At 37.2% G+C, this 13,885-nt stretch overlaps 1 protein-coding gene across 8 annotated transcripts in view; it reads left to right on the top strand.

Annotated features, from left to right (window-relative positions):
* The window catches only part of PTPRM (protein tyrosine phosphatase receptor type M), a 568,788-nt gene that overhangs the window by 542,064 nt on the left and 12,839 nt on the right, over positions 1-13,885 (top strand). For all 8 annotated transcript variants that reach the window (XM_075270676.1, XM_075270675.1, XM_075270678.1 and 5 more), the window contains 7 exons: positions 1,966-2,082; positions 4,002-4,156; positions 6,421-6,556; positions 7,043-7,192; positions 7,811-7,984; positions 10,182-10,313; positions 13,559-13,684. In XM_075270676.1, coding sequence (XP_075126777.1) covers positions 1,966-2,082; positions 4,002-4,156; positions 6,421-6,556; positions 7,043-7,192; positions 7,811-7,984; positions 10,182-10,313; positions 13,559-13,684 — 990 coding nt within the window. The remainder of the gene's footprint in view (positions 1-1,965; positions 2,083-4,001; positions 4,157-6,420; positions 6,557-7,042; positions 7,193-7,810; positions 7,985-10,181; positions 10,314-13,558; positions 13,685-13,885) is intronic.

The following is a 13,885-nucleotide window of genomic DNA, read 5'->3' on the forward strand; positions in this document are numbered from 1 at the left end:
ACGTACGGGATAATATAATACGTATAACTGACCTTTCTTATTGTGCTGGAATATTCATGATTTTGTTATTAGGTATTAGAGGTTACGTACTCAAGGTCCTAGTCCAATACTAAGGGTTGTACAAATGTTTTATCCATCCACATCAGTTCTATTCTCCAATGGGTAACAATATAATTTCTCATTCTAAGACATATGCACCCATACAGACAAAATTGCACTACAATATCTTCAAAATCATTATATGGAATTTTAAGCTGACAGTAATAGATATAACATCACGCCATATACTATTGTCAATAGTATATGGTGTGATGCTATAACTGAATGGTAACATATTATCATGCATCTGTATATGTACTGTCATTCTTATATAAATCAGGTCTCAGTATATGACACCAGCTTGATCATTTGTCTTATCTTTTTATGTAGCACCTCTCTCATTCTAGTAGTGTTGGCAATGAAGTTCTCCAGACCTGGTCCTGTCACTTAGGCGTACTGTCATTCCAGACATGCCAGTATATACAGGAAAACATAATATGCTATGTGCATGTAACAGGCATGCTGTCACGATAAAGCTAACCATATTCGGAAGTAGTGAAGTGTTATATATTAGGAATGAGTGAATTTCTCTAAATCCATTTCAGGTCTGTTTCAGTAGAATCAGCCTACGGATTCAGTTTTATCTGATGAAATTTGCTTCAAATCAGAAGTGCCCGGCTTGTCCTGATAGTTGTGTATGACACAAGGTCTCCCAGGACGGGACCCAACCCCTTTCAAGCTCTTTAACACCAAGACAACATTAGTAGTGTCAAAGCATAAATGGCTATGGGTAAAGAAATCGTAGCAGGTGGTGGCAAACAGAAAGTTTAGAAACACATAGATAAAGAGGGGCAACACGGTGAACTCAGTGGTTAGCACTGGAGTCCTGGGTTCGGATCCCGCCAGGAACAACCTCTGCAAGGAGTTTGTATGTTCTCCCCGTGTTTGCGTGGATTTCCTCCCTTTCTAGAAAGACATACTGATAGGGAAAAAAAAGAAACACATGAATACTCCTTTCTGCCTCAGACATTTTTCATTTTTTGATTTTCAATTTTTACTCCAATAACTTTTTATTTTTCCTTTCACAGAGCCATATGAGGGCTTAATTTTTGTGGATCAAATTGTACTTTGTGAGGGTGCATTTAATGTTCCATACATTGTATTGGAAAGCTTGAAAAAAATTCATAATGGGGTAGAATTGTAGAAAAACTGTGTCATATTTAAATGCTATTAAGTATAATGATATATGTCAAAAGGGGTTTAAATGTAAAATTGATCCTTCTTCTCAGTCTTCTTCTGATCTGTAATACGGCAGCCAATGTTTTGAGCAATTCATGGGGGTGAATTCCAAAAGTTTAACATTTTCCAAAATTCAAAACTTTTGGCACATTTGTAACAATATTAGCTGCAGAACTGATTCTTTCACCCAAATGATGGAGTGCTGGACCACTAAAACAGCGGTTACACGAGGACATTAGTGGATCCATTTCACTATAATGGGTCCATTGGACTTCTGACAGATTCGGTTCAGGATTTTTCTTATTGGCAGTAAGGAAGTATTCTATAAATATTCCACTAGGTGAACATGGCCATGGATTGGCCCTGTTTAGAAGGGTCATAAATGGCAGTGTTAGGGTGAGTTCACACTGAGTATACGCCAGCTTATTCTGAACGTAAAACACGTTCAGAATAAGCTGGCGTATACTCAGTGTGAACTCACCCTTAATCTGGGTTGTTTGGTTTTTGTAAACCACCTACGGTTACCTTTTTCTAGATGTAGTTATTTTTGGTTAGTAGATTTTGTAACCTTTGATCCTTAAGTTTTCTAATCTATGTAAGTGCTTTCTTTTATAGGGATGTGTCTAGTGATTCTTCATAAAGTTAGTCTTAGAAATTCATCATGTCTTTCATCCATTTTTTCCTTAGGTGAAATGCTGTAAATACTGGCCAGATGACACGGAGATATATAAAGATATTAAAGTCACACTTATTGAAACAGAATTACTTGCTGAATATGTAATACGAACTTTTGCAGTAGAAAAGGTAAGTCCTAAAGAGTCTTGCATTGTAAGTTTTAAGATGATGTACTTTTACTAAATATACTGGTTAAGACGTCATAAAAGGGGGTCTATCTGGTTTAGACATATACCCTACTAGAGAGCAGGTACAAAACACTTGGCACACACATGTGTTACACAGACAGCCCATTGATTTTGAACAGGTCAGTACTTCATTTCTCCTGTGGTGGCGCTGCAGGGAAACTGAACACTTGCTGACCTGTACCCCCATGGATTACCTGATAGCTGAGGGTCTATTCTAATAAAAAGAGATTGAATTTATATACAGCAGGTTAACATTTGTAATGTTCTAGGGCTATAGTCACAGTGGTATAGTGCCTATGTGGTTTTATACCATAACTAACTGTATAGTATTTAACACATTTTGTGTTTTATTAACCAAATCTATGGCCTGGAATTCGCATAATGTTGTACTTGGTGTTTTAAGTACATGTACAGATATAGTTAAGTTTAACCTGACACGGATAACTTGCTGGGGCGATTCTTAACATTGAATACACCAAGAACCATTGAAATAGTCAAGTTAAGTCTTGACACTGTGTAGTTAATGCTTTAAGTGTCAAGATGAATTTTGCATAATCTGTACTTGCAACTCATGGCTGTGAAGGAATGTAATGTACTATGCATAAGGTGGACTATTATAGAACATTTGCATACAATGAATTATTGTCACTGTCTGTGACTAGTTCAGAAATTCTTTTCTATGTCGGTCCCAACAGTTTTCCAACATTATCTTCTTTTATCCCTTGACAGCCCAATATTTCTATCTCGCTTCACATGACACGTACTATTAAATTGTTCACTTCTCATCGCCAGTACATTCTTTTACTGTATATAATAAAAGGAACGTCGCGTTTTCCTGACCACCCCGCTTCCCACGGATTCTTAGCTAACTTTTTTTGTGAACTGAAACTCAAAGTTCTATCCCAGCCCTGTGAAGTTTGCAAATTGCACTGAATAGCATATGTTTGCATTGATGAGGGAAGTGTGAAGACCTCCAGTTGGAGATGTTTCTTATTAAATCTTGTATAGACTCGATTCATCTGCCGAACAGATGGAGTCCCCATTCAATCCCATTAGAAATGGTAGCACTGTATTAAAATGTCGTATTTATTGAGATTTATGAAGACTTTCTAGAATATTATCTTTCTGGCAGAGTATAAGAAACTGCAAGAAGTGGGGTGAATTCAGTTCATATCAAAAATGTTTTGACTTGTTGTCTTTGTGATTTGTATTGTGTCTTTCTTATTTTTCTAATATTAAATAGGTTCTTCCTACGGAGAATAGATTTTTATTATTATGGTGAAGCAGATATTTCAAGGTGGCTTTGTAGACTTCACATATACTGGTTATGAAAAGAATAAGACTTTGTAGGATGGTTCCATTGTTACATTTGGATTATATTGATGAGCATATAGTTAGGAACTTTACTGTTTTATAGCACTACTCACCATGTACAATATATTCATGTATTTTTTTTTCATTTAGCATTTATGCAGATATTGCCTATTAACTTACATATATATTTACATTAATTAAATAATCTGCATATTTCTTCATTTACACACTGATTTGAAGGGCTTGTCCATGAGTATATATAGAATTGCCTCACCGATCAGCGGGTTGCTTTGTAGCACTGAGGTGGCAGAAAATCCCCAGCTGATGCATAGTGTACCCAGTATACTGAGTCTGGTACCTGGTGTTGGAATTCCATTGATTTGCTTTTGTTGACCTGTCCTATGGATAAGTCATCAGTGTTATACACATAGACAACCCCTTTAGCTTTGTGATGGATCCATTTTTATAATACTTTTATAGTTACTTTATGAGAATGAGTTTAATGGGCATAAATTAATATCAATGTCCTTACTTTGTTGTGTACAGAGGGGTATACATGAAATACGGGAAATCCGCCAGTTCCACTTTACAGGCTGGCCCGATCATGGTGTGCCATACCATGCAACAGGACTTCTAGGATTTGTACGACAAGTCAAATCAAAGAGTCCGGCCAATGCAGGCCCACTGGTTGTGCATTGCAGGTAAGATAACATTGAATTCAGAAATGGTGTTAAATCACTTGTTCCACAAATCTAGGTAATATGTTTTTACAAAATATTTTCTGGCGTCATACTGAATAGAAAAAATAGGATAACATAAACAGAATAAGCTAAGTTCAGATTGGCGAATCAGGATCAGAACAATGGACTGAAAACTTATAGAATGACAAATACAAGCGGAGTATATTCTCTTCATCTGTCATCATTCACCGTAATGGTAAAAACAAGATGGAAGCTTTCTTCTGTCTTGCAGACACATCCTGCAGACACAACTTTATCAGTTTGAAGGGTAAACATGTGAGACAGAAGAAAGTTGTCATCTTATTTTTTACATGACAATGAAAGATAATGGATATGCACAGAATGTCCTCTGTCTGCATCCATTATTATATTACTGTACTTTTGTTCTGACCCTATTTTGAATTAGAGCAACAGTCTGAAGTTAAACTGGTGTGAAGCTAGCCTAATATGCCAATATAAAGGAGGACTAGGAAGAACACATAGCATAATAGAAACATTGTTTTTTTATATATACAAAAATTAAATAGTTACCTAAAACTTTTCATGGTTCTCAAAATGTCGATTTTGATACTAAGCTTTAATAAGGATGAGAACCTGTTCTGATCATGAGATGATCACATGTTTGGTTACAGTCATGGTACCATAGTCAGAGCTCTCTCCTGTAGTGAGTCTTTCACCTGTGCATCTATCACATGATCAGAAGACATTGTTACGCTAGGTCACACTAGCGTTTGGCTTTCCCTTCTTTGGGTCCACTTGCAGACCCGAAAAAAACGGAAACCTAATCTGCTTAAAAACTATTACCCACAGAAACTATAATGGAGTCTGATGGGTTTCCGCCCAAAAAATGCAAAGAGAAAAGTCCACCTTGCAGATCTTTTCTCTCTGCATTTTTCAAGAGGATTCTGGGACAGAACCCCTGAACGGAGTTCAAATGCCTGTGTGAATCCATCCTTACCTTCTGGAGGTAAACAATAAAATATAACATATAATAGCAGCAAATAGAAATCCTGAAAACCTTGAAAAATGATGCAGAATGTAAATGACAAATACTGCATAATGTTTCATTGTTCAATACATAAGCTTTATAAGTTGAAACTAGAAACCCCATAAATAGGCTATTAATAAATGTATAACATGTCATGGAATATTGTATTATGTTGTTGTGTAGTATTGATCAGTGTAAAATAACAATGCTTGCAGGCTAGCCTTGGTTCTGGCATAGCAGAATGCGTGCATTGACTGCATGATGGTCCAATTTGTAAATTCCCAGGGGCAGGCTGTGCATGAGTTAGGAAAAGAAATCTGTGAATGTATAATGTACAGAAATGTTTTTATAAACACAAAGGTGCAAGGACTTCTGAAACAGTTTCCCCTGCAAGGCTCTGACATTTCATTACAAAAACCATGTAAGATACTTGTCTAATATAGATTACAGTATTTTAGATTTCCCTGTGCTTGTTCTGTTCACAAACCTTGCAGCATATTCCTAGAATGTTCTATGTACTGTAGTAACAATCTATGTTGAAAAGCCGCCATTCATTATATATATATATATATATATATATATATATATATATATATATATATAATATATATATATATATATATATATATATATATATATATATATATATTATATCTATATTGGCAGTCAATTCCCTTACTATATGTGTGGCAGGTATCGGGTGGACTCTCCGCTATGGATTGTGACATGTGATGGCAGTGGCTTGTACATAGATTGTGATAGCAAAGGCAAAAAGGCTATAACAACTTCAGCATCATGTTAAAAGAGTTGATCTCTAACTGTGCTAAACTATCAGTCAGATAACTTACTATATGTATCAGTCATCTGCGGTGAGATAAGAGGAGGATTGTAACTCCAGCAGACCACATTGATCACTGTAGCTAAGATGGAGCTGCTGATCTAACATCTCTCCTAAAACTGAAGATACTTAATAACAGGCAAGCAATAACACAAGTGACTCACAAGTTACCGTATGTATCCTGTGAGCCAACATCTGCTTAAAATATTAAATCATATTGCCCATTGCCTATTGAATATGTAAGAACATCTACATTTCCTAAATAATATTAATACATATATACAGTAAATCCAGCAACGTCAGGAACTGGCCTAGTCTATACCAATCCAGGAGGGAATATGTTGCTTTCCAAAGGTTTTGTTGCTGTTTCATTTCTCTTTATCTTTTTTTCTATTTCAGCGCTGGAGCTGGCAGAACAGGTTGCTTTATTGTCATAGACATCATGCTGGACATGGCTGAAAGGGAAGGAGTTGTAGATATTTACAACTGTGTGAGAGAACTTCGCTCTCGTAGAGTGAACATGGTACAGACAGAGGTACATTCACTTTATATATGTGCAAAAATAAAAGAAAACATTGTGGGACAGAAAGTAATGTATTAAATCAAGAATATAGTACTAATTTAAAAACAGCACAAAGCCGTGTCAATGTTACACACATAGGCCGCATGCATAATATTACATATCTATCGAAGTCTATGGTCGGATAAGAGTGAACAGGAAAAACTGAAGAAAGAATAGCAGCAAAGGCTTAGATTGAGGTTGAAGCTAATTAGGAAGTTTCTTTTATGCCCAAGTACTTTATTCACATCCATGTTCCTTGGGTTATTTCTTAGTGAGAGAATATTAGTGCACAGATTCTCCTCTACTTACTGTGTGTATTGTATGACAGCTAGTCTCTTCTCACTAGTTCAGAGAGAAATGCATACAGCAAATACAGCCTGCAGAGGGGAAAACTGCAAAAAAAACCAAAAAGACAAACTGTATATTTTTGTGTAATATTTGTTTTTCTTATCCTTTTAGGAACAGTATGTGTTCATTCATGATGCCATATTAGAAGCCTGTTTATGTGGGGACACATCTATCTCTGCATCTCAGGTCCGATCAGTATACTATGAAATGAATAAAGTGGACCCTCAGACAAACTCCAGTCAAATTAAAGAGGAATTTAGAGTAAGTCTATATTAACCTAAATAGGACCTGATTTTGTAGTGTTGGTCTCCACCTTCCGCACTAAGGCCATACACATTACATTTAGCTTGGTTGACCCTATAATGTGTATAGGCGCCTCCTAACTCACCTCTGATAACAGATGTTGGGAGAGAGAAGAATTGGCAGCTGGATTTCTGGAATGCCTGATCACTTTGTTCTCAAGAAAACAAGCCGCTGCCAGATACTTTCTCCCACATGCACTTGCCAACACATGGTGGAGTCATTGAGATAGATGTTGGCTAAACAAGCAATCAGCTGAAAGCTATCTAGAGCGTATGGCCAGCTTTAGTGTATAGGTAATGGCCATTCCTAGAATACAGCAAAAATAACTGCAGTGTTTTCAGCATAGTTTACATTGTAAAGAGAGCCGACTTCAGGTGTATGTGCACATTGACTCACACAGATCAGAAATATGTGGCATTTGCTAGCTACATGCCATCTCTTTCTGTTATAGAAAAACTAGTTTTAACAGCATAAATATTCACTCTTGCTAATATATAGTTTAAAACAATGTCAAAGTTTATTATTGTTGTTATAAAATAACCGTGACCCTTTAATTTTATGGTATTATGTGTGCAGACATTGAACATGGTGACTCCAACACTACGGGTAGAAGACTGCAGTATAGCACTCTTGCCTAGGAACCATGAAAAGAACCGCTGTATGGACGTCTTACCTCCAGACCGTTGCCTCCCTTTTCTCATAACCATAGATGGAGAAAGCAGCAACTACATCAATGCAGCCTTGATGGACGTAAGAACATTTTTAGTCCATACTAATGAGAATATAAATCTATAATTCCACAAAATAAGATCTACCAAATAAGAGAAAAAAGTCTGGAGCACCCATCAGGGTACACTCAAACAATAGTCACAGGTATTAGAGAAGAAAGTACCGTAATGTCATCTAAAGTTCTACAATGTCAGTATAATATAAAGACATTGATAAAGTGCAGGACAGAACACCATCTCTGCATTATTTTCCTTGATACTAAGTTGTCTGTGCTCTAATGGACTTAGTAGAGACGTTCATTTTTGTAGCAGTACAGTACTTCATGCTAAGGTTTTCACACTTAGGACTTCATGGTTAGGTGCGCACTCTTTGGTCTTCACATTTAGAACTTTATGCTTAGGTCTTCACGCTTAGGTCTTCACATTTAGGTCTTCACACTTAGGTATTCAGATTTAGGTCTTCACACTTAGGTTTTAATATTTTGGTCTTCATGCTTAGGTCTTCAGATTTAGGTCTTCACACCTAGGTGTTCACATGTAGATCTTCATGCTTAAGTCTTCACACTCATGTATTCACGTTTAGGTCTTCATACTTGGGATCTCTTCCTGTTTTACGTTCTGAATGATAATATTTAAAATTTTAAACAACTACTCTCTCCACATGGCAACTCTGGCTGCAACACACATCGCATGCCCAAAGATTGTATGGTCCTGCATCACAGATAATGAAGATGAATGAGGTTGTCTTTTGACTCTCTTTTTGCTGCTGCCTTTTCATGGTTGAGGAAACTTGCATCACTAGGAAGGTTTCTGGCAGCTCATCGCGTCTTGCAGCCATAGTTAGTGTGTAGCCCTAGCTTAAATCCATACATTCTTCCATAGCTGATATTATATGAACACATAGGGAGAGGGGTATTTATTTATTTTTCTTTTATTAGTCTTAATACATTCTTGACTGGGATATAGTGTATCCTCTTGATATATTTTCACATCTTTGGCTGTCCTTGTGCCAGAAATAGCCAGTGTAAATTGGAACTGTGCCACTTTTTGGCTTAGGGAGACTTCAGGTCTGCAGAAGGTCTTTCACCCTCTTTTTAAACAACATCCACTTTTTGACACTATTGAAAAATGGCAAAAAGATTAAAGGCACAAATTTAGTGACTTTACTACACGATAAGGTTAGATTCACATCTTCACTGGACTCACCATTGGAGATTTTGTTGTAGAAACCACTGAAAAACAGTGGAGAGAAAAGTCCTGCATGGAGAACCCCATTATAGTCAATGAGATCCACTGGTGTACTTATATAACCGCTGTTTTAAGCCGTCCGGCTCCATCTGTTGTTGGGGCTCCCCTGGCGGACCCGAATAACAGAGAGCCCGACACAGATGTGGACTGCAGTAAGAGTGGTGTAAAGTTTTTAATAAATTGAGACTAGGTGACTAGATTATTGAGAATAAATATTAAACATCTAGTGAAGTTTATAAACATAGAAAATATTATGTGCCGATGGCTTTCACAGAATACCTAAAATCATTTCATGTTACTCCCTAACATAGATATATAACACACACATTGTAAAGGCATTACACTGAACGGTGCACAAAGAACTGTAAGAACACTTACAATATCTTGACCTAAATTCCCTGTCCTGGTCAAGAGTATATCTAGAGGAGGAGTGGTGGGCTGTGTGTCCCAGGTTGCCATCCAGTCATTCTGTCTTGGTCAGGATAGTCAGAGAGCTAGAGCAGCAAATCTCTCCTTTTATAGGAATCCTATCTATTACTATGGTCCTGGTGGCCGCAGTCTTCTCATTTACAGACTTACAGTAAATTATCACATCTTTTTAAACTCAGATGGAAAACTTTCTGCTGTGTCAACCATTTAATAAGTACAAATGTCAAAAGTTAACCTTCACCTTCCTTTTAGAATGTGAATATCTCCACTAAAAATAAAACTGTAAGAAATACCATACTGACCTCACAAATCAATTTCTTGTCCAATCCTTTGTTAAAAAAAAAAAGTCTATATTGTTACCACTTGAAGATGAAAATGTTATAAAGTGGTGGCATTTCTTACAAGAAAAAAGGAAAAACCTCCAAAGGGGCCCTGGCGGTTTTGTTAATCTTAACAATGTCTTGGTTTGTGACATTCTGCTTTTGAACATACTTGATTTCCTGATTCTCGGCTATCATTATAATTTCTTCTCCTTTCTTTAGAGCTATGTGCAGCCCTCAGCTTTCATCGTTACACAACATCCCTTACCGAACACAGTAAAAGACTTCTGGAGGCTGGTCCTTGACTATCACTGTACATCAATAGTAATGTTAAATGATGTAGACCCCGCACAGGTATGTCAGCCGAAATCAGGAATTAATTCAGAGCATTTCACTTTTCCAGCAAAGCTACCCATAGGCCAGGAGGAAAGGTCAGCCTATTTTCTGATAAGGCACGTGATAAGCCTTTGTGTCAACTGGATGAAAGTAACTATAAAGTCACATGGCCAAAGAAAAGAAATGTATTTTATGCAAGAAAAATATATTTTTTTTACTATTGTACATAATAGATTTTTGGTTCTTCAAACCTACTTGTCAAATGTGCATTGCTGGTGACAACCAGTCATTTTCTACAAATGTTTTTGAGCAGCTATTCATATTATTTGATAGTTATTATAATAGCCGGCTATGCGCTAGAAAATTAAACTCCTAGCACAAAGATTTGTAAAAGTGTATGGTATATTGCTCTATCTTTATATATTCCATATTAATGTCCCTGGAAAGGAGGTATTCTAGTTCTCATACGAACTGCCAGAATCACTATTGTATTTCTTTACTTCACAACAACTGTTGAACATTGTAACGTACAATTAAAAAAATCTATCAATTAAAAGGGTTGTCCAGTTAAGAAAATCTAATTTCAGTGTTGTGTAAAAGTTTTAGGCATGACAGAAGAAAATAGGAATGCTTTCAGAAATAGTGTTAATAATTACTTGTTATGTAGCAAAATGAAAAAAAGAACAAAAGAGAAATGTAATTCAGATCAACATTTTGTGTGAACCCCCTTTACCTTTTACAAAAGGCATCTATTCTTCTGGGAACACTTTAAGGAACTCAGAGCGCAGTTGTTCCACATATCTTGGAGAACTGGTCACAGATCCGCCTCAAAATTCGCCTGCAAAAACCCCTCCCATTCATTTCAATGGGAGTCCCTCAAAGTTTTTTTTTCGCTAGCAATTTTTTTTTTTCATCTAGCTGAAAAAATGTGACATGCCCTATCTTCTTGCAAATTCATGCGGATGCACTGCATCGGCATCCCATCGCAGCTAGCTGTGTGAAAAAGCCACATGGCAGAAAAGGTGTGAACTAACCCTAAGATGCCAAGAATGTGGGAAACCTTGCCTTGTGGCATATACAAGACTTAATGCAGATGTTGACCTCTGTTAAAGAGAATTTTTTGCTACCTCCAACAAGTCCAGTTCTTTACATCATTTAATACCGTAGCTGCTGCTCCAATGAGTTGGATTTTTTTCTCTAGCCCCCACTGTTCCCAAGCAATCAGTGCTGTTAGTTTTGCTGCCTGATACACTATTTATTCTCTGTACTGTCAGGAGGGCAGTGTCAGGCAGGAGCAGACAAGGGGTGTGACTCTGAGCTCTGACATTGGTTGCCTCTGATTGGAGCTCTGAGTCACCCCCTGCCTGACTCCGCCCTTCTGACATTACAGAGGTTAGATATCACATCAGGCATCAAAATTATCTGCGCTTGTTGCTCAGGAATGGTGAGGGCTAAAGAGAAAATTCCAACTGCACTGGAATTAGTGGAACTGTAATTATTAAGAGATGCTAAGAACTAGAATTGGAGGAGGTGGTAAAAGACCCTCTTTAATTTCAGTCCCAGGAATACAGTACAGCAAGGCTATGATGATAACCACTGAGCCACCATGCCACCTATGGTATTTACCTACTGCAGTAAGCTTATGCTGTTACTGACCCAGTACCACATCATACATTGTACTTTGCTCAGTTATAGGTTGCCCCTTGGTTCCTATTACATAGTGTACAGCCTCTGTTATATATTACATAGCTGGTCATCCTGCAGTGATACCTGCTGATATATAACAGACGGAAAATTTTAGGGCAAGATATGGATAGCGATCCATTTAGACTCCCAGTGTATCGACATGTTATTACTTTATTATGCTTCTTATTACTTCCTAATAACTTTTTACAAGATTATTATCCCACAACCATTTATGACGTGTATTGAGTTAGGTAAATGTCAAAAGTTAAGAGCTACAAATGTTCCAGCCCTGAGCGCTCTTTCCATTTCTATATCCTTTTTGTGTGAGATACTGTACAACAGATAGATACATAAAAGAGAAGATTTCTTAAAATAGTTTGTATGGTCTTCATTCACCTTGGTTGTATTAGTTCTTCTGTGTCATTGCTTGTGTGTGCTCAGCGGTAGACCCTTTAATATAAAGAGCTCTGTGACTATATATGGCGCGGATAGCAGTACCTGTAAATGTTACTAAACGTTTTATCACTTCTGGCAAAAGACCTTCCAGATGATCCAAGCGATTACATATTTCCTCTCTGCGATGTTGAATATAGAGAGAGACAAACAAGCTAAGAGCCGGAATTGTTTACTCTGTGTTAGGCGAGGGCCCTGGAGACGTCAATGTGCCGGAGCAAGCATTTAACATGCTGCCATTTTATAGATTGAATCAAACTTACATATAAGTGCATGGCTGAGCAGACACACATCTGCAGCTTTTCCAAAGTTAAGAAGTTGACCTTTTTAGTGTGCAATAAATGAGTACATAGGAGCATGTGTAACTTCCAGTACAGTGACTGTATCCATGTACGGGGTTATTTGTTCTGCACAATTTAACCTCCGTACAAAAACGAAAACTACTTTGTTTTGGATCTGTGAGTTCCTCATGCATGAATTCCTATGTAACAAATGGCCTTATAATTACAGACAAAGGCAGATGTTACATTATATATCCTATTAGGATTATCCATCATGGCACAAAATAGTCTAAGTGGTCAGACAGACATTTTAGAGGCATGCTTTAAGGGTTGAAAGGAAGGTTACAATTAGACTAAGAATTTAGTGAGACCACAGCGAACTCCGATTTAGAAAGGTCCAGTCTAAAATGTTGTTCCGACACTACAATGGACACCTGACGGATGGCATTATAGTCAGTGGGTCTAATGAGATCTGTTTGTGCTGTTATATGACGGATCTCTTCCTGCCTAGCCTTCTATTTGTCTGCTCCTGTAACAGAACAGAAATATGGAAAGCCCAAAGTGATGTGAACTCGGTCTTACTACTTTAATCCTCAAACATATAGGGACTGCTAGTAAACCGCAAGAACAGTACTTCAACTATACTGAACGATATGGAAAACGCATAGTCTAGAGACTTTTCCAGGGCATAACTGTAGTGTAGGACTGGACTGAAGGATCTAAATTACAATCTTATGTATATCCAAGTACTAACATAACTTCTAAGCAAAATCTGTGTAAAAAAGTGAACATTATATATCACTTACAATGGGATATTTGTAAAGTTCCTTTCTTTTTATTCAGCTTTGTCCGCAGTACTGGCCGGAGAATGGAGTACACAGGCACGGGCCCATTCAAGTGGAATTTGTATCAGCGGATTTAGAAGAAGACATTATAAGCCGAATATTTAGGATTTATAATGCAGCAAGGGTAAAAATTTACAAACATGTTAAATATTTTATATGTATTTAATGTTATACTATATGTATGAATTTTTCCTAATACATAATATTCTAGAGTGCTGTTTGGTAGAGTGCTTTTTGCGGGGTCATAAAACAATTCTTGACTCTCTTATTCCCCTCCCAGCAGCAATGACATACATCAGAGGTGTTAAACCACAACACCTACACC

The sequence above is a fragment of the Leptodactylus fuscus genome, chromosome 4 (assembly GCF_031893055.1).
Source record: "Leptodactylus fuscus isolate aLepFus1 chromosome 4, aLepFus1.hap2, whole genome shotgun sequence".
Classification (NCBI taxonomy): domain Eukaryota; kingdom Metazoa; phylum Chordata; class Amphibia; order Anura; family Leptodactylidae; genus Leptodactylus; species Leptodactylus fuscus.